This window comes from Kogia breviceps, chromosome 12, assembly GCF_026419965.1.
Source record: "Kogia breviceps isolate mKogBre1 chromosome 12, mKogBre1 haplotype 1, whole genome shotgun sequence".
NCBI classification, from domain to species: domain Eukaryota; kingdom Metazoa; phylum Chordata; class Mammalia; order Artiodactyla; family Physeteridae; genus Kogia; species Kogia breviceps.
In genome coordinates, this window is record NC_081321.1 from 25,169,933 (window position 1) to 25,197,016 (window position 27,084).

The window sequence follows — 27,084 nt, forward strand, 5'->3', positions numbered from 1 at the left end:
GCTGCCCATTACAGGAAACAGCTCATATAGCAGCTTCTGACACTGTTCTAAAAACAGACCTGAGCTGCTTGTGTGCTGAATAAGAATGAGCACTGAAAACTAGTGAACAAATTCAGGTAAAAGCATGCTTTGTTTTAAGAGGGATCTGTGTGCCTTTACATTAATGTTTTTCTGATTATAAGAGTCATTTGTGCTTACTGTTAAAAGACAACAACAGCAACAAATGTTATAGTGGTATATTATGTAGAAAGTGGAATTTCCACCCAGATTGTAGTATCTGTTTAGTCTGGTGGCTTCTAACAGATTCTTTTCTATGCATATACAACAGTATATACTTACTTTAAAAGTGGAATTATATGTTTTTTTCAACTTGGTTTTTCACTTATGTTAGAAATTTCCCACATCAAATCTTTTAAAATTCTCTTCTTTTATTTTATTTATTATCTCTTTTAAGGCAGCATAGTGTTTCACTTTATAGCTGTACTACAATTTGTTTAAACCAGTTCCCTGTTAATAGGCTTATGAGTTGATATTCTTTTAATTTTTTTTCTTTGAAAGTTATTGTTTTCAGGGCAGATGCACTTGTAATTGAACAAATTTACCAAATGTAATTTGTTGATAGTGTAACATTGAGAGTTTACTATATGCCTAGAACTCTTAGAAGCGCTGTTCTGTGAAAATTAGAAGAATAATGCTACCATCTTATGAGGGATTTACTATTATTGTCCCTATTCTCAAGATGCAGAAAGCCTCCAGGCTCCCTATATGCCATCATGGTCATCCATAGGATGGACTGAAAGAGGGGTGATGGCTCAGACATTTAGGGCTCTTTAAATCCAAAGGAGCTAAGCAGACGGGTAGCAACTGCATCAACACAAGAGAAAGCAGAGCTTACAAATTCTTATTGGAGTTTCTGATGTTAAAAATCTTTGCTGGTTGCCATAACAACAGGCTTTGGAAGACCTGCCATCTTCACTCTTGTGACTGTGCCTTGAGGATTCCCTGGCTGTTACCACAGATTGTTTGGTGTCTGTGTATCCTCTGCTGATTTCCGAATTCCTATTGTGAATTTATCTGATACACAGGGCTCTTCCTCAGTTTTGTCTGTACCCCTGGTGTGCCTTGCTAAGATCTCCTTCCCTGGCCAGTCCTCCCTGATGGCCTGTGCAGGTGCTTATTGTTTTCTACTGAAAATGGAAGCTATTAAGTTTTTGTCATTATTAGTGGCGTAGACTCTAAGATCTGTCTGTAAGATAGACTCTAAAAAAAGTTTCCTGAGACTTAGAAGGTATGTTTCATTTGCTTAAATGATGATTAAATTGATCCTAGGTATAATATATATATTTTTTAAATTGAAATATAGTTGATTTACGATGTGTTATTTTAAGGTGTACAGCGAAGTGATTCAGTTACACATATGTATATATATGTTCTTTTTCAGATTCATTTCCCTTATAGGTTATTACAAAATATTGAGTATAGTTCCCTGTGCCATATAGTAGGTCCTTGTTGGTTATCTATTTTATATATAGTAGTGTGCATATGTTAATCCCAAACTCCTAATTCATCCTCTCCCCCCTTTCCCCTTTGGTGACCATAAGTTTGTTTTCTGTGTCTGTGGGTCTATTTCTGTTTTGTATATATGTTCATTTGTATCTTTTTTTTTTTCTTTTTAGATTCTTCATATAAATGATACCATATGATATTGTCTTTGGCTTATTTCACTTAGTATGATAATCTCTAGGTCTGTCCACGCTGGACATGAAATTTTTAGAACAAAAAGTTTCCATTACATTTCTTTATAATTATCTAGTCTGTCATGACTAGAGAGAAGTGAAGTTTAAAATACCACTAGAAGGACCTGTGTTTTGGTTACTTATTGTAGTGTGATAAACCACTCCCAAACTCCGTAGCCTAAAGCAGCAGTTTGTTATTTTGTGGTTCGGTGGGTTGACCAGGCAGTTCTGTTTTCATGTCCTGTCAGCTGGTTGCTAGAAAGGCTGTGGTCCTCTGAGGTTTGGACAGGAGCGCAGCTAGGACCCAGTGGCTGCTTAGGTCACCTGAGGTGTCTGGGTTCCAAAATGGAAGAAGTAGATGCTGCCCAACCAGATAAGGTCTGGACCCAGAATTGGCACTGCATCATTTCTGTCCTATTCTAATGGTCTAAGCAGTAATAGGCTCAGCCCAGAGTCAATCTGGGAAGGGACTCTACAAGGACATGAGTACCTAGAAGTGTGTACACAAAGTTTTAGAACCACTGGTCTAAAGGAAAAGTTTATGAGGAACCTAAAATCTTTATGAGGGGTCAACCAAGGGTTGTACAGCCACATCCTCAAGGCCACATTTTACTGGCAATGCAGGATTTGATCTTTACCCTGAGTCATTCCTCCCTCCCTCCCTCCCTCCCTCCCTTCCACAAGAGGCCAGTTGTTGGTTTTTTTTAAGATTTATTTTTTATTTATTTATTTTATTTTTATAATTTTGGCTGCATCGGGTCTTTTTGGCTGCATGGAACACAGGATCTTCGTTGAGGCATACGGGATCTTTCGTTGCGGTACACGCGTTCTGTAGTTGAGCCTTGCGAGCTCAGTAGTTGTGGCACGCTGGCTCAGTTGCCCCGCGGCATGTGGGATCGTAGTTTTATGACCAGGGATCGAACCCACGTGCCCTGCATTGTAAGGCAGATTCTTTACCACTGGACCACCAGGAAAGTCCCAAGAGCCCGGTTTTTTTATTTGATCATTTCTTGCATATGGAGTACTCCTCGATGACATCCTTGGCCTGAGACTGTTTGCCATAGTCCCTAACCACCGCACAACCAACCACTTTACGGGGTTTTCCCTGTCAGTTTTACAGAGACCTACCCGTTTCCCTGGTTTCTTGTTGTCCTCAGCCTTAATCAGGTTGATTTGGTGCTCAGCGCAAAGGGCCTCCACCAACTTGACTTACATAGGCTCATCCCAGTTGGATGCACACACACAAAGATGGGCTTGGAGCTTGTCTGAGGCTTTGGCAGCTTCACAAATTCCACATGCCAGGCCATCGTGGATGAGGGCGGTCTTACAGCACCTCTTGCGGAGCAGTATTAACATCCATTGTACCTCTGGCAGCAATGCTTTTCTCGACTATGGTGGTGGCTATGGCAGTGGCTCACGGGTGGAGCTGAATCTTGAATGCACCCGAGCCTTCACCTCCGCAGGACTCTGCCACAGCAGGGAAAGAGCTGCCTGGAGCCATTTCTTACTTTGAACTTATTTTTTGCTAGGATGCTGCAATGAACAATGGTTTGATTTTTGAACCTGTCAAATCTGACCCCTTTTTATTTCCTCTAAATTCTGTTTGAAAAGGATCCAGACAGTGCCTTTTTTAGTTCATCTCACTACATAGGCAGTTAAAATGAATCAGTCAGTTGATACTTTCAACTTTTCTTCCTTGAATTTCCCTTAGTCAGATCACTGAGTTCATTAGATACCATTTCTACCTTCCACATCACTGCATGCAGTGGTTTGGTAATTGTTCTCTCGGTACGTAACTTGGGTCCCTTTTCTTCAGGCACTGATACATTTCTTCACTTTTTCAAATCTTTGTTAGCAATCTCCTCAAAACTCTTCCAGCTTCTGCCCACCACGGGGATCTAAAGCCAGTACATATTTTAGGTTTTTGTTGCAGCAGAACCCCACTTCTGGTACCAAATTTCGTCTCAGTTATCTGTTGCTGCATAACAAGTCACCTCCAGATTTAGTGGCTCAAAACAACAGTGGTGTTTTTGCTCACAATTTTGGGATTTGGTAGGGTTTGATAAGGACAGCCCACCTATCCCACAGTCTGTGTGCTGTCAGCCGGGACAACTTGATTACGGCTGTGGGGTCTATTTTCAAGATAGCTCATTTTCATGCCTGGCAAATAGGTGCTGTCAGCTGGGTATTTCTTCTTTTCCGTGTGGGCCTTTCTCAGTTCATGTGGCTGTTTGGACCTGCTCACAGCATAGCAGCTGGACTCCACAAAGAAGGCGGCAGAAGTTGCCAGGCCTCTGAAAGGTTTAGCCCAGGGTTGGTACAATGCCATTTCTGCCCTTTTTCCTTTGGACAGTCATAGGCCCAGCCGAGAATCAAGGAGGTGGCAAAATAGATCCCACCTCTTGGTGGGAGTAGTGACAGAGAACATGTGGCTGTCATGAATCCACTCTACTCTGTTAGGGGGTTTTTTTTTGACAGCACTGAAAAGGCACTCTTGGCTCAAGTTATGAGATGGTGAAAAATAATTGTTTATTATTTGAAGTAAGATCATAAGCTCTGGAAGAAGGTTAAAAGAAAACTTTTATATATAAAGAGCATTTCAATATCTGAAAATTTTAAATGTCATATTTTACTGGTGGACAAAAGTCATTTTGGGGGGGGTAGAATTAATTTTTAAATTCCTTCTCATCCACAGGGAGATCAGCTCGGTGCTTTGTGATCACCTAGAGGGGTGGGATAGGGAGGGTGGGAGGGAGATGCAAGAGGGGGGGGGATATGGGGATATATGTATACATATAGCTGTTTCATTTTGTTATACAGCAGAAACTAACACACCATTGTAAAGCAATTATACTCCAATAAAGATGTTTAAAAAAAATTCCTTCTCATCAGAATAATACTTTTTTTTTCATTTAACAAATGTTTATTAATTATGAACTCTGTGCCAGGCACTGCACTAGGCATTGGGTAGCCAATATTTATTTATTTATTTACTCTTAAGCACCTTTGGTATCAAGATTTGTGTGCGACAGGGATGTCTGAATGCACTTATGTATCTTATTTGGTCTTAACACTGACCTGTTTATTTTTAGTAAAGGTTGCCTTCTGTGTTACCAAATGTAGAGAAATAGTCCCCTTCCAAAGATTCCCCTTCTTGAAATAGGGACAAAATGCTGTTTAAGAGTTGTGTGCAATGAAAGGGGGACTCTGGATGCTTTGTTGAAGTGATTGTGGTAAAGCAGAGGGTGAATAATGGGATGAAAGTATCCCAAGGTTTTCTATCATTTGGAACTTTTGTGTGCAGCTCTTTCCAGATTGGCAAGAGAGGACAAAACAGACGATGGTAGCAGAAGTTGCCCAAGCTTTTGCTTATTCACCCAAATCATCTATTAGGTAAGCTCTTACAGGCTAGTAAATGACTTCCTGAATTTGTTAAGCACTTACATTAGTAAATTTTTCACGATCCAATTTGGAGCTCTTAAAATCAAATTAATGCTATATTACAATAGTGATTCAAAAGAGTTTAAATACATATTGTAGCTTTAAAATTCATATAATCTGACTGGTATTAAAACTTTGACCTTTAACTTTAGTTCCTTTTTTAGCTTTGATTTCATGTTTTTGGGCTTCCTTATACGCTATCTTGATAGCACTGATAAGTTGTTAAATATTGAAATAATTTGAGCAAGTTTTCTTTAATTTGATTATAAAAATGTTTGGGGCAACACTGGTTTCCCTCACTCGCTTTTAGTTTTACTCTTTCACGGTAGTTATCAAGTGTGACTAATAATTTGCTTCCTCTTTCTGTCTCTCCTTCGTTCTTCTTTTTATGTTTTTCTTCTTTATTCTCCTACTACCATATGAAGTCTGGTGGAATGACATATTCAGGAGTGAGATAATGGGTGGTGTGGATGAGATGATTATTATACATGTATTTATGATTCTGTATGAGGAATCCTTCTAGCTTCTTTTTTTAAAAAATTCTTTTTCCAGCCCAGAAGGTCCACCATTCTTTTTTTCTTTTTAAAATTTATTTATTTAAATTAATTTATTTTTGGCTGCATTGGGTCTTCTTTGCTGCGTGCGGGTTTTCTATAGTTGTGGCAAGCGGGGGCTACTCTTTGTTGTGGTGCACAGGCTTCTCATTGCGGTGGCTTCTCTTGTTGTGGAGCATGAGCTCTAGGTGTGTGGGCTTCAGTAGTTGCAGCATGTGGGCTTAGTAGTTGTGGCTCGCAGGCTCTAGAGTGCAGGCTCAGTAATTGTGGCACACAGGCTCACTTGCTCCGCGGCACATGGGATCTTCCCAGACCAGGGCTCGAACCTGTGTCCCCTGCATTGGCAGGTGGCTTCTTAACCACTGGGCCACCAGGGAAGTCCCTAGCTTCTTCTTGATACTCTTCAGCGTCAAACTTGCCTGGCATGATATCATTACTAACAGTTTAGAAAATGATGCCTATGCTCTTTGTTGTCAGAAAATATCATCTTCTGTTTCTTTACAAATTAAAATTCTTCCTTCCCAGTCAGATTTGAAAGCTTGGCATGGTTTTCTGAAGGCTTGGATTAGACACCTGTAGAATGTTGGTGGCGGGGGGTATGTGTGTGTGCTGAGTTATTTTGGTACTCTCCTGTCTTCACAACTGTACTTCACTTGTCATTAAATAGGACATTACTTATTTCAGAGTTTATACAACCTACTGTAGTCTCACTATTTTGAACTCCAGTTGTTAAGAATGTATTTTTGTATGTATTTGAAAATTGTCCTTTATTTCCCTTGGGTAGGTACATAAGTTCCTGATTACCTTCCAGGTATTTTCATAGAATACTCATTTCTGGACTAACTAATTTTAATCCCCTTCAGATTTTCTCATATCCCGCTTTTCCCCATTGCTTTAGTAAATTGTCCAAATAGTTACATACATTTACATTCAACAGAATTATTTTTCCACTTGACCTGCCCTCCATAGATACCTAAGCAGCAAAATTCATAAAACCTTTTTAACCATGAACTTTTAAAAAATATAATTCGTAAAATAATTTAATGTAGGACTTGGAAGGGACCTTTGAAATTATGTAATTTAGAGACCTTCTCTTCTGTTGTTGCATAGGTAATGAACAGGTTTGATACATAGAATTAATATAATCAAAAAAGGGAGGGGGCTTCCCTGGTGGTGCATTGGTTGCAAGTCCGCCTGCCGATGCAGGGGACACAGGCTCGTGCCCCGGTCCGGGAAGATCCCACATGCCGCGGAGTGGCTGGGCCCGTGAGCCGTGGCCGCTGAGCCTGCGCGTCTGGAGCCTGTGCTCCGCAACGGGAGAGGCCACAGCAGTGAGAGGCCTGCGTACGGCAAAAAAAAAAAAGGGGAGGAAGACAGTGCTGCATGTAATTGGAGAATACTTTATTTGTTTTATACCTTCAATCTGCCTTGTTTATAGTTTTAATTGCAAAATGCCCTATAGTGTGCCCTTTCATTTCTTTGTAAATTATATAAAGCCAGTCTTTCAACAAAATCTGCTTATTTGCCCCAATGGGTATATTTGTTGTGCTTGTGTTATTCTTGATATTTAACTCTAGTTAACCAAGATCATTTTGACTACCAGAACTTTTTGAACTACCACTTTTTATTTTGGTAGCATTTATAAGCTATTTCTAGTTCATCATTTTGGGTTGCTTTTAAAAATATACTCATGAAATCTATAAAGTGCTGATGAATGAAATCAAAGATCTAAATAAATGGAGAGAATACTGTGTTCATGGATTAGAAAACTCTCAATATAGTAAAGATGATCTTCCCAATTAATACAAAGGTTTAACACAATTGTTATCAAAATTCTAGAAAAATTTTTGTAGGTGTGGATAAGGTTATTCTAAAATTTACATAGAAGGACAGTAACTAGAATAGCTAGAACAGTTTTGAGAAAGAAGAACAATGTTGGGAGAATCACTCTATCCAGTTTTTTGGTTTTGGGGTTTTTTTTTAAATTTTTATTTTTTGCGGTATGCGGGCCTCTCACTGTCGTGGCCTCTCCCGTTGCGGAGCACAGGCTCCGGACGCACAGGCTCCGGACGCGCAGGCTCAGCAGCTGTGGCTCACGGGCCCAGCTGCTCCGTGGCATGTGGGATCCTCCCGGACCAGGGCAGGAACCCGTGTCCCCTGCATCGGCAGGCGGACTCTCAACCACTGCGCCACCAGGGAAGCCCCTCTATACAGTTTTAAGACATGTGGCTATAGCAATCAAGACTATGGTATTGCCAGAGGAATAGATGAATAGATAAATGCAACAGAATAGAGAACTTAGAAGTAGCCTCACACAGGTAGAGCCAGCTGATGTTTGACAAAGCTGCAAGAGTAATACAGTTTGTCTCTTCAACAAATGGTGCTAAGAGCAATTGGATATCTATGGAAAAAAAAAATAAACGCCAAACCCTAAACCTTAGAATATATCCATAAATTAACTCAGGATAGGTTCTCAATTTAAATGTAAAACGTAAAACTGCAAAATTTTTAAAAGACAGCATAGGAGAAAATCTTTAGGACTTAGGGCTTAGTGAAAAGTTATTAGCCATATATACCCAGAGAAAACCATAATTCAAAAAGACACATTCACCCCAATGTTCATTACAGCACTGTTTACAATAGCCAGGACATGGAAGCAATCTAAATGTCCATCAACAGAGGAAGGGATAAAGAAGGTGTGGTACATATATACAATGGAATATTACTCAGCCATAAAAAAGAACAAAATAATGCCATTTGCAGCAAGATGGATGGACCTAGAGATTGTCATACTGAGTGAAGTAAGTCAGACACAGAAAGATAAATATATGATATCACTTATATGTGGAATTTTTAAAAAGAGTACAAATGAACATATTTACAAAACAGAAACAGACTCACAGACTTAGAGAATGAACTTATGGTTACCAGTGGGGAAGGGATTGACAGGGAGTTTGGGACTGACATGTACACACTGCTATATTTAAAATGGATAACCGGGACTTCCCTGGCGGTCCAGTGGTTAAGACTCCACGCTTCCATAGCAGGGGGCATAGGTTTGATCCCTGGTCAGGGAACTAAGATACCACATGCCACGTGGCACAACCAAAAATAAAATAAAATTAAAAGAAAATAAAAATGGATAACCAACAAGGACCTGTATAGCACAGGAACTATGAACAACCTATATGGGAAAAGAATTTGAAAAAGGATCCATGTATATGTATAATCAAATCACTTTGCTGTACACCTGAAACTATCACAACATTTTTAATCAACTATACTCCAATATAAAATAAAAAGTTAAAAAAAATAAAACAGAAGTAGAGTCACAGATGTAGAAAACAAACTTATGGTTACTGGGGGATAAGGCGGAGAGATAAATTGGGAGATTGGGATTGACATATACACACTATTACATATAAAACATAACTAATAAGAACCTACTGTATAGCACAGGGAACTCTACTCAATACTCAATAATGGCCTATATGGGAAAAGAATCTAAAAAAAGAGTGGATATATGTATATGTATAACTGATTCACTTTGCTGTACATCTGAAACTAACAACATTGTAAATCAGCTATACTCCAGTAAAGAATTTTTTAAAAAGTTATTAGCCATGTGACCAAAAGCATGAATATAAAAGAAAAGACTGATAAATAAAATTTCATCAAGGGACTTCTCTGGTGGCACAGTGGTTAAAAATCTGCCTGCCGGGCTTCCCTGGTGGCGCAGTGGTTGAGAGTCCGCCTGCCGATGCAGGAGACACGGGTTCGTGCCCTGGTCCGGGAAGATCCCACATGCCGCGGAGCAACTAAGTCCGTGAGCCATGGCCGCTAGGCCTGCGCGTCCGGAGCCTGTGCTCCGCAACGGGAGAGGCCACAACAGTGAGAGGCCCGCATACCGCAAAAAAAAAAAAAAAAAAAAAAAAAATCTGCCTGCCGACGCAGGGGACTTGGGTTCGAACCCTGGTCTGGGAAGATCCCACATGCCACGGAGCAACTAAGCCCGTGTGCTACAGGTAGTGAGCCTGTGCTCTAGAGCCCTCGAGCCACAACTGCTTAGCCCATATGCCACAGCTATTGAGCCCATGCAGTGCAACTACTGAAGCCCACGTACCCTAGAGCCTGCGTGCCGCAACTACTGAAGCCTGTGCGCTCTAGGGCCCGCGTGCCGCGACTACTGAAGCCTGCGCTCTGCAACAAGAGAAGAAGCCACCGCAATGAGAAGTCCGTGTGCTGCAATGAAGTGTACTCCCCGCTCGCCGCAACTAGAGAAAGCCTGCGCACAGCAGCGAAGACCCAATGCAGCCAAAATAAATTCATCAAAATTTAAAACTTTTGCCTGTTAAAAGGGTGAAAAGAGAAGCTATAGACTGGAAAAATATTTGGAAACCCTGTATTTGACAAAGGACTCCTATCTAAAATATATAAAGAACTGTCAAAACTCAACAGAAACAACCCAGTCTAATTAGAAAATGGGCAAACAACATGAAGACACATTTCACCAAGAAAAGATATACAGATGACAAATGAAAATAAGCACATGTGGACACTCATCATATAATCTAGCATTTGCACTTTGGAGCATTTATCCCAGGGAAATGAAAACTTAGATCCACACTAAAACTTGCGCAAAAATGTTCATAGCAGTTTTATTTGTTTTATTTTATTTCATCGCAGTTTTATTTGCTCCAAGAGGTGAACAACCTCATGTTCATTAACATGAGTGGCTAAGCTGTGGAATGTCCACATTATGGAATTCAACACAGCAATAAAAAGGAACACACTATTGATGCATACCAGAACTTGAATGGGTCTCAAGGGCATTAGGTTGAGTGAAAAAAGCCAATCTCAAAAAGTCACATACTGTATGATTCCACTTACAAAGCATTCTGTAAATGACAGCATGATACGGAGAACAGATTAGTGGCTGCCAGGGGTTAGGGACGGTGAGGAGAAGGGTGTTGGGTAGAATAGAAAGGGGTGGCGTGAGAGAGTTCTTCATGATGATTGTGGAGGAGGTTACACAAGTCTATTCCAGTGATAAAATGGCGTAGAACTAAACATACACATTGTACAAATGTCAATTTCTTGGTTTTGATATTGTATTTATGGTTATATCATATGACATAATGATTAGGGGAAACTGGGCCTCTCTGTAGTATTTTTGCAACTTCCTGTGAGTCAATAATTATTTCAAAATAAACTTACGTACTTTATATATTTTATTCAAAATATATATACATATACCCAGACTTAGCCATGTGTGGTCCACTAGCCCCAAGTTGCTTTTAAAATTAAAATTAACACATAAAATTTTAGTTCCTTGATCACACAAGTCATGTTTCAAACGCTCATGTGGCTCCTTTATACTATAGCACAAATATAGAACATTTCCATCAACACAGAAAGTTCAGTTGAAACTGCTTTAGACAAAATAATGCCATTTGCCATACATGTGGGCACCTACACATTTCTTAGTGAACTATCTTAAATTTATAAATCAAAAGACATTAGTATGTACCAGCAAGATTTAAACAGAAAAAAAATGGATTTAATGTGATGCTTTTAAAAGCTACCATGATTTTTGAGGCTGTATCCCACATTTTAATAAGAAAAGGGAATGAAGCATTTGCTTCATGTTTGAAATAGGAATAGGTTTTTTTCCTTATCTGCCAAGGCAGTTGCACTTTCTTTCCATAATCACAATATAGAATATATAGGCAATGGGCAAAATAGAAGGGGTTGGATAGGTAGGGGAAAGAGGTATCAGCAGGAAAAATACTTTAAACATCCCATATTTTTTGTTATTTTCTGTTTCTTCGTGACCAGTTTACCAATGGTAGCTTACTATTGCAGAGGAAGCATGGTTTAGCGACCAGACCTTAAACCAGAATTCTATTTCTGGTTCAAAGTGACCTTGAGGGAAGTGACTCTTCTCATTCTCATAACTAATAAGCAAATTAAGATAAAACTGACTATTGCTCTGGTGGACTATAAGATAAGTTATTCTAAAATTATTCTAATGTTTTAGGCTATGTATAAAACTCTTCACTTACAAGTAGATTAAATACAAAGTTTTGAGGAATTTAGTTACGGCAAGACACATGAAGTAGAAAGAGGAAGTTTGCTTTAGCAGGCATGAACAGTTTTAGTATTTGAATTTGGGGGTTAAAGTCAAGAAAACTCAGACATAGGGTAAAAGTTTTTCTTATCCTTTCACAGGTTAGTAATTTTGGGAAAACTTTGGGAGAATGGCAGGCCGTTTGCATTTTAGAGATCAGGGGTTTTTTTTTGTTTTTTGTTTTTTGTTTTTTTTTTGCGATCGCGGGCCTCTCCCGTTGCGGAGCACAGGCTCCGGACGCGCAGGCTCAGCGGCCATGGCTCACGGGCCCAGCCGCTCCGTGGCATGTGGGATCTTCCCGGACCGGGGCACGAACCCGTGTCCCCTGCATCGGCAGGCGGACTCTCAACCACTTCGCCACCAGGGAAGCCCAGAGATCAGGTTTTGAAGTTAAAAAGTCCAAAGTTTGAATTGCAGCTCTGCCGGTTACTGTCTAAGTTATTTAACTTTAGTTCTCAGTTTTACCATCTATACAATGGGGCTAATTAATGCCTTTTTGTTAGGGTTGTTATGAGAAGGGTATATAATAATATAGAGCTGTAATTCCTGATGATAATATTAATTTTATCAAGACATGGAATGATGGTGGTGTTAGGAGCAAACAAATAGCTTTGTTTACTCTTTTATGAAGATTTATTTTTAGCCACATAATAATGGTTTTTTTGGGGGGGTACTAATTTTGATTTTATAACAAATTGGTTGATATTGTGGTTCCTAAAGCTGTTCTTAATGTGTGACAAAATTGATCAAAATCACTTGATTTAAAGCCAAGAGGGATAAGTCTGTTTTTGTAAAATCTAGCAGACCAAAGTATAAGCAGAAAACTAAGAAAAATAAAAGCACACATTTATGAAATTTTATTTCAGTGCAATACCTGTAACATGTTTCTACAGCTATATTCACATAATATCTGAATGAACAGTGAAAGGGTTTACTTAATTATAAAGATATATTAAAAATCTACAATGTACAATGTCAAATTTTCAGAAAATATTCCATGCGAATTTTCTTTTTCTTTGCCTGCTAAACTGCTAAAACATTGAAAAAGAGGTCAAGAACCAGAGCCAACATACTTATTTGAGAACAGAACAGTTCCAGTTTCAGCCAGTCGTTCACTGGCATGTGGTCAGTTTGAAGTTTCCTGCTGTACTTCTCTGACTGGAGAGAAGGAACCAAAAATGCTGACATCCTCATTTGACTTCGTCACTCATGCCTGAGCACATACACCAACACTAACACAGGGTAGGTGCAAAACCTACCCTGACTCTGCAGAGGACACTCTCAGCCCTCAGCTGATCTGGGTGGGGATGCTGGCTTGGGTTGGTGAAGTTTGGAAAGTGTTAGCCCTTGGTTGGATACCTCACACTGTATGAACATGCCATGTCTCATTACTGTACCTTTCATTTCATAGAGATAAGCTTTCAAAGCTTATAATAACAATATTCATTGATAGTAAGTGATTGTTACAGGCCAGTTAGTAGCTCTCAAGACCACCACCCTGTGAAAGTAGTATACTGGATGACAGCACGTTTAAGAAAGAGGTAATTTAGAAATATAATGCTATGGAAATTGAACTGAAAAAAATCTATCAGAATATCTGAAATGTATATATCTTGTCTCCCTAATATCAGTATGTCCGTATCTATCCTACCTTAACACTCCTGGCCTCAGTTTTCTTAACCATGCAAAGGGAGGATTTCTAAATTTCTAAGGCTTTGTGATTTTAGCATGTGTTTCTCCAAGTAGTTTTCTCCATGTTTCCACTTCTTGGTTCATAAGCTACATTAATGTTTATTTTATTCTACCTGTCAAAATTTCCTCAAGCACTGTCAAGTACTTTAAGGTAATACACTATTTTCAGTTTGTTATTCTTTCAGAAACACAATAATTTGAAGAAGTGCTGTTGCAAAGTTGTACTGAGTCTAGATATTATAGTTTGATTCTGACTACACCATCTAAATATCACATGAAAGGGCAATTAGAATTTGGGTTGTTATGTAAATGTTAAATCCATGTGGTGATAAACCTTAGATGTTTTGAGAAATCTATGTTATGTGATATATTATCTAAAACATTGACTTTAATTAGTAATTTTCTCTTACAAGCATGACAGGGATGGGAAATTTGCTCATTGGTGCCTCTCCTTTAAAATTTTGATTTTTTTTTTTTTTTTTTTTTTTTTAATTTAGAAGTTACTTGGGATTGCTAGCAACCTGGGAAGGAAATAGAAGGTCCCTTTGCTTGGGGGGGAGATGGATACGGTTTTGCTATTCAGCATTTCTTATTACTTTCTTATGACCATGAAAAAATATGCTAAGATTCTTTATGACCTAGTTTTAAAGGATAGTTTGTTATAAATTTAAAGACTATAACTACAATAAAATCACAGGTAGTTGACCCCATCCTTCCCATTTTACCACAGTATTCTAGCGTTCTCTCACCACATTTTGAAATACCTTCGTGGAATTTTGAAATTCATTAGTTGCGTAGCTCTTTGAGGCTGCATCAGTGCTAGAAGAGGAGTTAAGAAACATAGCTGTGCACTTCCCCTTAGTTAGTTCTTTACCATGTTGAACAGAAGATGTGTGCGTGTTTGGTGTCTAAATACAGAATGCCTGTAGATTGTACCTAGGAGTTGTATATCCAGCGAATTCCTCCACAAGCAGGAAATAAGTATGATTAATCAGAAGAATAAAAGGCACTGCTGGATGTTGTTTGAAAGGAATCCTTTATGGGGGCCTGTGAGTATTGTTGTTTTTGCAGTTTCCATTTTTGAAATATCTTAGGTTAAAAACATTTGAAATTTTTGAGTATGCAAAGTATATGAGTAGATGAAGTAACTGGTATTTGTCTCTTTGTTTACTCTAAATTATAAGTAATTTCTTTCATTATTGAAAAATTATCCTGGCTCTTGTCTAGAATGGTTTCAAGCTGTGATTTTAGCACAAAGGTACACTTTTTCTTATTTTCATGGCCCAAGTACGATTACTTGAGGTAATGGCATTTCTTCCTGTGGATTCATAGCATAGCAGTGTTCCCTGAGAGCAGTGAAAGTGAACTGTGCTTTAAGTGCGATCACTGTTGACCTTTCTTAGCTGAGCCTTTTTATTATAACCTCATTCCTTCTGTTTCTAGTTTCTATTTCTCCTCCTTCCTTCTGTTTCTAATATGTAGAAGCTACACTTCAAGTTTCTTAGAACTTATTTGTGCACTTAATATTCTCTCATTCATCAGTTATTTGGGGATAAGATTCCCTCTACTTCTACAACATCAGCAAGGTACATTGGTAATGCACAAGGTTAAGGATTTCTTGAAATTACATATGATTTATTGGACTCTGAAGTCAGTTGACTTGCCTAGATCCTCCTAGCTTTGTAGCTTTAATGTTCTCATGGTCTTTTTCTATTTAACTGAAAAACAACATTAGATGAATGTTTTTTTCAGAAAAACATTTTTAAACAGATATTTTTGATTTGTAGTAAGGAGAAAGAAAATAAACGTTTAGGTGTAACTACTTATAACATTTTGATGTGTTTTTCCTCTTTGTATCTGTTGTTTGGCAAAGCTGAGGTCGTAATTTACATGAGTTTTAAAAATCATGCTTTCCCCTTCCCACATAACATTAGATGTTTCACATGACCAAACTTCTTAGTAAAAATTCAATAGCTGTATGATATTCTGTTAAAAAGTAGTACTTTAATTTAGTTAATATGTCCTCCCTTGTTAGATATTTAACATCTTTCAAGATTTGGGGTTATAAATAACTGAGAGAACACCACCATTTTTTAAAGACTGTCTTTGCAAGGTGCCTTGGGGGGGGGAAATCCCACTGTGTTTGTATTCTTGATTTAAGTTATTAATAATAGCTATACCTTAGAATTTTAAGGACATTGAATTAGGATTTTAAACAAACGTGTTAGGTTCCATGTTTGTTTAAACTTACGAATCACACATTTTAAAAACTTTTACTTCTGTGTGGCAAGGAGCCTATGTGCTAGCTATTCTTCAAATGTAGATGACATTGCTTCGTAGAGAAAAACTAGAGTGGTTTCTATAGAATATTTGCAAATAGGTGGTCACTGAGGAACATTGAAAGAGAACTTCCCTAACTAAGGCAGGTTTTTCTATGCCACAAGCCTCATGTGAATGGAAAACTAGATCTGTACATACAAGCATGGGCTATGAAAATACTGGTGCTGGGAAAAACACAGATTCACAAGACTTTAGCCAAAGCCTTTGGTTTTTCTTTGTTTCACTAGGTTAGAAATGGCCTGAGATTCTCCCAATAATTCATCCACAAAAGAAAGGAAAAGCTTGTTGTTCTTTGTTCCCATTGTATAGAGGCCCCTATGTCACAGACTTGCACCAACGTGGAGAACTGACCTACCTTGTGGAATGAATGGAACTGAGTTTAGAGTACTTTGAGTTACTTATAAATTCTTAAATGTGTCTTGCATTTAAAACTTTATAGGCATGATGATGAATTTTAATAGAATACCAATAGCTAGAGTAATGTGAATATACAGTCAAAATATGGAAGTTTGGAGTCTTATTCTTCAAGTAATGATTTTGGATTGGAAAATTTGATTTCAAGATTTTAGGTGATTTATTTTTTCTTTGCCCTGCTCTGCATCCTCCTCACTAGTTTAGATGGTAATAGAAGTTACTACCCAACTTTTCTTTATTATAATGAGTAAACTTTTATTGAACATGTATTATACTTAGAAATAGCCATTTCTCCTAATTTTTTTTTTTTTTTTTTTTTTTTTTTGTGGTATGCGGGCCTCTCACTGCTGTGGCCTCTCCCGTTGCGGAGCACAGGCTCCGGACGCGCAGGCCCAGCGGCCATGGCTCACGGGCTTAGCCGCTCCGCGGCATGTGGGATCTTCCCGGACCAGGGCACGAACCCGTGACCCCTGCATCGGCAGGTGGACTCTGAACCACTGCGCCACCAGGGAAGCCCTCCTAATTTTTATTGTAACTTTAAAATTTAGGATCTGGTTGCTAGTAAATGCCAGTTTATATGTATACATATTTATTTTGTATTAAAAAGAAGTCAAAGTAGGATTTATTATAGGACCTGTAGGTTTTATTCTCTAATGACAAGTATGAATAGAGTTATTTATAAGACCAAAGGAGACTCAGAATTAGGCTGAAAGCCACAGTAGTTCAAGGGTTTTTTTTTTTGCCCCCATTGTTTTTTAGGCATCCCAACCTGTGTTTGCTTCTTCGGGGCGTGCAGACAGTGCACACAGCATTCTCAGGATCAGCTTTGTCACTGAACCAATTTGACTCCTGTCCAGCCGTTTACACACTTCTTGGCATTTCTCCTGCACATTTGTTTTCATCTTTCCAGCTCATTTGCTCCTCTGGCATTAGGACCAACAGCTGCAGTTGCACATGGGGTCCGTAAAGTAGCTGAATAATAAAATGCTATGACCTGGTTCTTGTATAGTTTCAGTGATGACTGTGTTGGTAACTCAGAAATGCTGCAGATGTTTGGCAGGTCAGGTGAAACATTATCTTTATTTTACAGGAAGAAAGTTTATCTATAAAAAGTATTGGTAATTGATACTGAGTGATACAAGTTATATTTCCTAAATTCTAGTCTTATTGTTTACTGAGTACCTATTAGACACAGTGCTTTGTGTTATATGCACATTATTTCTAATCCTTAGAATAATCTTATAAGATAGGTGATATGACCATATTTTTCAGGTAGAGAAAGCAGACTCAATGAGGTTATATACCCATATCTACATCTTCAGTATTACATGGTAAATAGCAGAACTGGAATTCAAGTCCCAGATCATCTGTTCCCAAAGATTGTAGCCTATCCATTACACACTGTACAGCAATTTTTTGTGTGTATGAGTAGTATTTTATTTCCATTTTGCTGTTGATGAACATCAATTTTTATGAAATGAAAGGTTCTATGAACATTACTGTACATCTTTTAGTGGAATTATTGTGTATGCGTATGTTCAGCTTTAGGAGACGTTGCCTAAAGGTTTTCCATAGTGGTTTTAGGGTGTGAATATTCTAGTTCCCCTTCCTAGCCAATACCTTGCTTGTCTAAAAAAATTTTAGCCATGTGGCAGGTATCTAGTGGGATCATTTTGTGATTTTAATTTGCACATCTCTGATTAATGATTTTTATATGCTTATTGGAGACCTTTTGTGAGGTTCCCAATCAAAGCTTTTGTCCATTAAAAAATAGGGTGGGAGCTGAAAGTAAAAAGAGTGAAAAAGAAACATTTAATATAAAGTTGGGCAGCGATAAGTGCTATTAAATAACAAAGAACAAGGTACTAGGATCGATAGAAAGGGACAGAGATGGGGTTGTGAGGAAGGAAAGACCTACCTGAGAAAGTGGCATTGAAGTGCAGATTTGCGTGAATTGTGCTACGGAAGCAAGAGGAAAATCTAGATGAAACGTTCTAGCAGAGGGAACTTCAAGTGCAAAAGGGACTTGAGGCAAGAATGAGGTTTGGCAGTAAGAACTTGGCAGGGAAGTAAGTATTTAAATTCCTACACAACTGTTCAGCTTAAGAGGGAAGGGAAGGTCTTTACTTTTACCCACCTCCAACCATACACTCAGTAAGATATTATTTGGCTTTTTTTCTTATTTATAAAGATCAAAGGCTTGTATTCAGCCAGTGGGGTTCCATGTTTGAACTAATAACTTCATATTTGGCCAATTAATTGCCGTATAATATCTAAACACATTTGCTGGTGATGTTTAATGAATTTTTATTCAGTGAACATTTTTTTTTAATTTTTTTTTTTTTTTTTTTTTTCTGTCCTTGGGCCTCTCACTGTTGTCGCCTCTCCCGCTGCGGAGCACAGGCTCTGGACGCGCAGGTGCAGCGGCCATGGCTCACGGGCCCAGCCGCTCCGCGGCACGTGGGATCTTCCCAGACCGGGGCACGAACCCGTGTCCCTTGCATCGGCAGGCGGACTCTCAACCACTGCGCCACCAGGGAAGCCCAGTGAACATTTATTGAACAGACCTGATTGATTGGTGGATGTATGGAGGAGGGAGAAGGTGGAGAAAGAGTTGCTGATTAAAGCAAAGAAGAAAGGAGTTACTGGAGAGAGTCCTAGGGAACCAGGAGAGTTGGTGGTGAGGGGGCCCAGGAGGAAAGAATGTCAAGAAGGAGTACGAGGTCAGCACTGTCAGCTGCCCCCAGAGAGGTACAGGGGTTCAAGGACTGAATGGTGACCTGTGGATCTGCTGATTGCAGGGTCCCTCTGGCCTCGGTGGGAGCAGGATCAGGTGCATGTTAGACTGGCAGGCTCAGGAGCAACTAACTGGTGAGAAAATGGAGGCAGTGACCTTGGAGTTCCCACTTTTTGAGAACTGTAAACAAGAAAAGGGATGAGATTAGATAGCTTGACAAGAATATAAATGGAGCCAAGAAAGAACTTTTTTGTTTTATTGATATTTTGGGTTTGGGGGGAGGGAGGGTTTGAAAGAGACTTAAGGGTTGTTTTTTTTTCCCGTAACAGGAAGTCATCCTTTGCTCTTCTTGTCTCAAGAGTGGACAGTTGTGTCTCCCTTCCCCCCCTGCCCCTGTAAACATGTTTAAAACTAATTACAACTATATAGTTTTCTAGGAATTCAAAGGGGGTTCACCTATGTGGTCTAAGTGATCTTCTTGAGAGGGAGGTGCCAAATATTCACGTACCTGTTGCTTAGATGAAAGCCTCAAAGCTCAGAAATTGTAGCTGAGAAGTCATTCCCCACTGATAAGTTGTATCTTTTAAGTATACCCTACCTCGCCCAGAGTTTGGGAATCTGTATTCGCAGCGTTAACTGACCATGATTTGCCCCGTATTCAAGTGGTTACCCTCTGGTTACCCCAAAAGAAAATCCAGGGTGTTTAGATATAATTCATAAGGCAAATTAAGAAGCTTTCCCAAATCCCCCTGCACACACACCCTTCTCACCCACCTGTGCACGCTCATATATACACACACACCACCCGTCCCGCATACGTATCTCTGCCACACACACAGCCTCAAATGTTCACAGTTGCATACACCATAGTCCTAGTCTCAAAGGACCCTTGCCCACAAAACTAGACTACTTTCCTCTTTCTGGGGTTGGATTTGGGATAAAAAGGTAAAGTTAGGTTAGAAAGAATTGATTTTATGAGATCAGATGAGAGACCATAAATACAGGCATACCTTGTTTTCTTGTGCTTCACCATTGAGTTTTGCGGATATTGCATTTTTTACAAACGGAACGTTTGTGGCAACCCTGCGTTGTCAGATGATGGTTAACAGTTTTTAGCAATAAAATATTTTTCAATTAAGGTATGTACATTGTTTTTTTAAGACATAATGCTATTACACACCTAACGGCCTACACTATAGTGTAACCATAACTTTTATATACATTGGGAAACCAGAAAATTCATGTGACTTGCTTTATTGCAATATTTGCTTTATTGCGGTGGTCTGGAGCCAAACTTGCACTATCTCAGAGGCATGCCTATAAATCCCTAGGTTTCAACACTAAGGGTTCAGTTGATCATTCAGTTTTTGCTGAATTTGCTTTCGTTCCCAAAGGAAACCCTGTAGAACTTATGCTAAACAGTTTTTGCATAGCTTTGATCTAGAGCAATAGATGTTTGTATGCTTTGGTCCTTCAGGATATATATATATATATATTTTTTTTTTTTTTTTTTTTTGCGGTATGCGGGCCTCTCACTGTTGTGGCCTCTCCTGTTGCGGAGCACAGGCTCCGGATGCGCAGGCCTAGCGGCCATGGCTCACGGGCTTAGTTGCTCCGCGGCATGTGGGATCTTCCCGGACCAGGGCACGAACCCGTGTCTCCTGCATCGGCAGGCAGATTCTCAACCACTGCGCCACCAGGGAAGCCCCCTTCAGGATATTTTTTGAGTTGTGAGGATTAACTATTCAGCGTTGGATTTTAAGAGCACAAAACTGGGTGGGATTGACATAATTTTCATTGTGGCCTGATCTTAGCACCTAAAGTGTAAAAAAGAAGGTTCATAATGTTGATATTTTGATAATTTTTACAGAATGATGTTTGTGTGGTATATCTTTTTCACTTACCTAGTGCTAGACATCTATGACAGTTGTTAACGCATTTCCACCCCTCACCTCTCAAAGAGGTGAAAGTCTTTGTTGTTAGAGTCCCAATGGTTGGACTTTGACAAAAAAGGGCTAGCACTCGGAGACCCTCTGACATAGACTTATCTTCAACACTTGTTTTCTTTGCAGTGTGGTAGCTGGGAAAGGAAAGTACTTCTCTGATATGCTAACCGTATCAGAGAAATGATGGGCAATTTTTTAAAAAGCTTCCGATTCTGGAAGTTGCTTTTTTGAGGTAGTGTGAGGGATAGTGTGGTCTTTGTGAGCTTCCACCATGGCGTACCGGGGCCAGGGCCAGACGGTGCAGTAGGTGATGGTGCAGCCAGTCAGTCTCATCTTCAGATACTTGCAAAATAGATCTTGGATTCAGGTGTGGCTCTATTATGAGCAAGTGAACATGCGGATAGAGGGCTGTATCATTGGTTTTGATGAGTAAATGAACCTCGTATTAGATGATGCAGAAGAGATTGATTCTAAAACAAAGTCAAGAAAACAACTGGGTCGGATCATGCTAAAAGGAGATAACATTACTCTGCTCCAGAGTGTCTCCAACTAGAAATGATCAATGAAGTGAGAAACTGTTGAGAAGGCAATACAGTTTTTTTAGGTGTCCTTTGTTAGAAGTGTGGTTCTAAAGCATTTATTCATAGTGTTTTGCTCACCTTTATGTTGTTGCCAGATGACAATAAATGCTGTGGGATTGTTTTTGTTAAAATATTTACATTGTTTCCTTTAACAAAAAATGCTTCCATCAAGTCAGGCTAGACTTTTTACTTCATCATTGTTTTTTGTTTCTGCTTATGTTTGGTTTTTTTGTTTGTTTTTTGTTTTTGTCTGCACCGCATGGCTTAAGGGATATTAGTTCCCCACCTGGGATTGAATCCAGGCCACAGCATTGAAAGCGCCAAGTCCTAACCACTGGACCGCCAGGGAATTTGTTACTCCATCATTGTTAACACCTTGCAAACTGGGCAGAGAAGTTCCATTTATTTTGGTGTTTTCTTTTGCTTGTCAGGTACTTTGTACCTTGCAAATATATTTTTGCTCTAAATCATCTTCATAGAACTAACAGAACTAATTGCAAGACAGTCAAATAAAAAAAAAATCTTATATAGAATGTTAAGCAAAAATACAAAATGCTTGGTACACACTGAAAATATCTAAGAAAATGTCACCTCTTTACAGACGTTGCATTTTGTGTTTCAGTGTCTGTGACTGGTTAATTCTGTTGTTTAACCTGGTGCTTCTTAGGCTTACATGATAAATTTATCTCCAGTTAGGATAGGTAACTTGAGTCTGTTTCATATTCACAGACAAAACCGTAACAATATCCAGTCACTTCATAATATGAATTATTTGTCAAGAAGGAGTTTCAGCAAGAAAAAGAGAATGTGGAGAGAACTGAGCAGGTGGTAATGTTACTCGACATGCACCTGCACAGGGCATCTTTGTTGTGGGTACAAGTGCCATCTCACCTGGTACTTTAGTAATACCTCCTGCTCAGACCTTTCAGTCATACCACACCTAAGGGTTGTACCCAGAAATCTTTAGTATGCCATTTCATTTTGGAAAACAAATAAATATTTGTTCTTGTCCTTGCTGCTCTAGCCCCTTTCTCCTTTTCTACTGAAACCAGTAAGAATGAGGAGGGATCCTCCAACATTCATTCTCACTAGTTTAGAATAGAAGAGATCTTTGAAGATGATCTAACCTAGTTCTCTCATTCTGTGACTGAAGTGCACAGGACCAGAGAGGGTAATGGCTTGCCATATCATACCAATGGTTAAGCAGGGACTAGAGTCCAGGTTTCTGAATTTCTAATTAGGGAGTCTTTCTATCATTGAGCTTTGCAAAAGTTAAGGGCTTGAAAACATTCCAAAAATCTGTGCCTAGGTATCGATTCAATAGTGAAGGGTGATAGAACAGTACTCCCAAGGTTATTTGATCACTGCTCAGCTGGCACAGTGGCTACTTATAACAAGTTCTGGGCAACACTGCGGACTGCCCAGTATTTGAAGAAGATAAATTATCAGGCGTCTCTGCTTCCAGCACCTCTTTATCTCGAGAACCTTTATGGGGATTATTGGCTATTTGACACGTGTCCTACAGCTTAAGTTTGGGGACCCTATTATTAGATTCTGAGCAGTGTGGCTTGAGGTGCTGTTGTGGAGACAGTGTTAGAATAGCCAGAGGTGAACCTGGAGCGAAAGAGGACACTACTACTTATTTGCCTTTCTTAGATCTGCCTTTTTTTTTCTTTCTGAGTAATTCTGACAGAATCAATTTCCTAGAAACTATAAACCAGATTCTTTTTAGTTTTTTTTATTGTCTTGATAGTTAGTAGATCCACCCAAGAACATAGAAAAATATGTGTAGGAAGAATAAATATTATTTTTAGAAAATTATCATTTATGACATTAAAAATTTTGGAAAACAGAGAAAGGAAAACATCACCAGTATTTCTTCCTCACAGCTGCTCTTATAATTTTGAAATACGGAGGCTTAGACTTTTGTTCCTAAGAATCTTTTCTGTTTTATGTAGTTGTTCATAGTGAGTACTCAGTTATGTATTTTTTTCCCCTCTACTTCCAGGAGGTAGTGTGGCTTAATGATCAGACCCAAGCTTTGGTCTTACATGAGGTTCTAGTCTCAGCAGTGAGATGTAGGGCAAAGAACTTAGTTTCTGAGTCTGTTTCCGTAACTGGAAAATGAGGATAGTAACACCTGCTTCATAATCTCTGTGAGGTTTAAATAAAATATTTGTAAAGTGCTTATTATTGTTCCTAGCACATACTAGGGACTCAGTAAATAGAACATTTTTATTATTTTTTTAAATAAATTTATTTATTTTTGGCTGTGTTGGGTCTTCGTTGGCTGTGTGCAGGCTTTCTCTAGTTGCGGTGACCGGGGCCTACTCCTCATTGCGGTGTGCAGACTTCTCACTGGGGTGGCTTCTCTTGTTGCGGAGCACAGGCTCTAGGCGAGCGGGCTTCAGTAGTTGCGGCTTGTGAGCTCTAGAGCGCAGGCTCAGTAGTTGTGGCACATGGGGCTTAGCTGCTCCACGACATGTGGGATTTCCCCGACCAGGGCTCGAACCTGTGTCCCCTGCACTGGCAGGTGGATTCTTAACCACTGCACCACCAGGGAAGCCCCCATTGTTATTATTTATACCATTCACATTTCCCTTATGCCACATAGTCTTTGTGACCATATTTTTACTTTATTTTAAAAAATTTTTGGCTGCACCCTGCAGCAGGTAGGACCTTAGTTCTCCGACCAGGGATCAAACCCACTCCGCCTGCACTGGAAGGCGGAGTCTTAACCACTGGACCACCGGGGAAGTCCATGACCATATTTTTAATAACTGCATGGTATTCTATCAAGTTGAATACATTCTTATTTGCATAACCATTCATCTGTTATTAGATTCTTAAGTTGCCTCTAAATTTGCCCTAGAATAAAACATTCTTCAGCAAGCTGTTATTCATTCAGCAGATTCAGGAAGTACTCACTGTATATAAGGACCTTTGCTTGGCACCAGGAGCACAAAGATCAGAGTGGCACAGTCCCTGGCTTTGAGGGGCTCTCGGTTTGTAAGTGGAGATGTGTGCAGAGAACTCTGGCCTGTAGTAAACACTGTCACTGTCCAAGTTACTGAAAAGGTGCTGAGGAGAAGAGACAATGTCAGACTCTGCCTGGAGAGCTCACGGAAGGGAGGAGAGGGTTGTGGGAGACGAATCAAGTGAGTTAATGGGTGTGAGGTGCAGGTTATTAAGGGCTTTGTAAGCCCTCATACAGAATGGAACTTTCATCCTCAGTGCAAGGGGAAGGTCAGTTTTGAGAAGAGAATTCTCTTTTTCCGCTTAGGTTTTATAGCCTGTACAGGGCAAAGTGGAAGCAGAGAGTTTAATTAGGAAATTATTAAGGAATCCAGGTGAGAGGTGGTATGGCCTAGACCAGGTGGAAGTGGTGGAGGGGCCATATTAGAAGTGGCCATATTGGAAGAAATAGCCCATGTCATGAGCCGTCAGGTTGTATGTGAAGATGTCAAAGAAAAAGTCAAAGATGGGCTCTCAGGCTTTCAGCTCGAGTGATCGGAATGTTGGAGTTGCTGTTTCCAAAAACAAGGAAGGATGCAGGAGGAGCAGGTTTGGGTGAGAAATTGGGAGTTGAGTTTTGGTATGTTATGTTCGAGATATTTATTAAACATTAATCTGGCAGAGATGTTCAGTAAGTAGTTAGATGTCTGCAATTCATGGGGAAAGAGATTTGTCCTGGAGTTATAAATTTGGGAGATAGCTGTATATTTACAGTATTTTTAACATGTTTAAAAAACTTGGTACAGTTATTTTACCCATTATTACTCCTCTCATAGAATTTTCATTTTTTTAATCCAAATAAACTTTAGAGTCACTTTGTTAAATTTATTTCCTAAAGTATGTTGGAAATTTTACTGGAATACTATATATAAATACACACACATATATATGTATTATATATATATATATAAATTTACTAGAAGACTGACTCTGGTAATTTGGGAAGAATTGGCATCTTTAAAATGGATCTTTGTGTCTAGCAATGCATTATTTCTCTCCATTTAGTTTTATTTCTTCTGATAAGAGTTCATTTCTTTGTTCCCCAAATAGTTCATACACAGTTCTTGATAATATTATTCCCAAGTGCTGTGTGCCCTTGTTAGTAGACTTTACCATTATTCTGATAGTTTTTGCCTTGTAAAGGAATTATATTCATATGTTTGGCCACATCACTAAATTTCGGGTATTATAAATAATATCCTTGATTTCTTTGACTTTTTTTTCTACAATACAATCATATCATTTGCAAATAATAATTTTGTCTTTTTCCTTTCAACATTTGTGTCTCATTTCTGTTCATGCCAAGAAAAGAAGTCCTAAATTTAGGATAGTGGGTAACCATAGAGTAATGAGGTAATTAAGACCTGAAAGTCTAGTCACAGCTCACAATTTTTGTTTTATTTAGTTTTTGCTTTAAGCTTATCCTAATTATTTATTTTCCTTGCCTTTAAAAAATTTATTTCTGATGGATTTATTTTGAGTGCTTAGAGTTTATCTGTTTTAGATTTATGCATTATTTCCGGTAGTTGGTTTAGGTGTGGTATATATTTGGTTTTCAGCCATTTTGCTCTTCCAAGGACGTATTCTCTGATTCCTTGAGCACCACGGATTGGGGGAAAGCTCTTTTCCTGCTGAACTGACATTTAACTTTCATGGATGCAGAAACAAATTAAACCCAGTAGAGAGTACGTAACCAAGAGATTTCAATCCTATAATTGCATAAGGCCCTAATGAAAATTTGAAGTTTAGTAGCCTCTCCCTCTCCTTCCAAATCAACAAAAACAGTAAAAATGAATTTATGTAAGTTCAAAAAAATTATTATGTGTACATTTATAAGGCAATTGATTTTGAAAACTTATTTTCAAACTAAGTTTCGCAAATTTGAAATTTTTATTTAAAAAATCTAAATACAAAACCAGTTTCACTTCTGATGTGGACTGTAAATCAGAAAAGGACTTGCTGATGCAGCTTAGATTTCTGGAATGCGTTATCTTGAATTTTCAAGTTAACTTTCAAGTTTTATTTTCTGTTTGTCAAGTTAAGCCTCATGTGACCTTTCTCCCTGAATGAGCAGTGGATGCTATCTGACATGTTAGGACTTTGTACCTCCAAGGGTAGATTTACAGGACAGCTTTTAATTGGCCTGTATTGCCTTGTTTAAATAGCCAAACACCTGCTAGGCAAGCCCCTGCGCATGTGAGTGGCTATATGTTCCTTCCTTCCTTTAGGATTTGCAAGGCTGGAGCACAAAGACAGCGATTGTTGCCCAATAAGCAGTAGTCACACAGTTCTACCAATCGCCTTAGGGGGGCTGGTTACCATGGAATCCACCATCTGCTCACTCCCTGCTGGAATGTGATTATCCTTGCTGGGCTGGAAACTGGAAGCGCGTGCTCTGTGAAATTATCTGCAATGGACTGGGTTAATGGGAGGCTAGATTTGGCTCACTAGAAGAACAAATGAAGGGAGTTTTACTTCTTAACCATTTGTGACTTCTA

The 27,084-nt window shown here is 39.1% G+C and overlaps 1 protein-coding gene and 2 pseudogenes across 13 annotated transcripts in view; 2 read left to right on the forward strand and 1 right to left on the reverse strand.

Annotated features, from left to right (window-relative positions):
* The window catches only part of FGD4 (FYVE, RhoGEF and PH domain containing 4), a 211,744-nt gene that overhangs the window by 56,609 nt on the left and 128,051 nt on the right, over positions 1-27,084 (forward strand). For 2 of the 13 annotated variants that reach the window (XM_067009039.1, XM_067009044.1), the window contains exons 1-2: positions 51-116; positions 5,041-5,129. The exons of 4 other annotated variants lie outside the window; for them this stretch is intronic. Coding sequence is in view for 1 of the 9 variants with exons in the window: in XM_067009037.1 (XP_066865138.1) it covers positions 14,593-14,602 (10 nt within the window). In the remaining 8 variants the exon portion in view is untranslated. Of the gene's footprint in view, positions 1-38; positions 117-5,040; positions 5,130-14,403; positions 14,603-27,084 lie in introns of those variants that run through there. 7 more of the 13 variants (XM_067009042.1, XM_067009038.1, XM_067009043.1 and 4 more) reach the window with 6 other exon arrangements.
* LOC131766507 (small ribosomal subunit protein eS12-like) lies at positions 2,740-3,123 on the reverse strand (annotated as a pseudogene).
* LOC131766503 (small nuclear ribonucleoprotein E-like) lies at positions 21,262-21,543 on the forward strand (annotated as a pseudogene).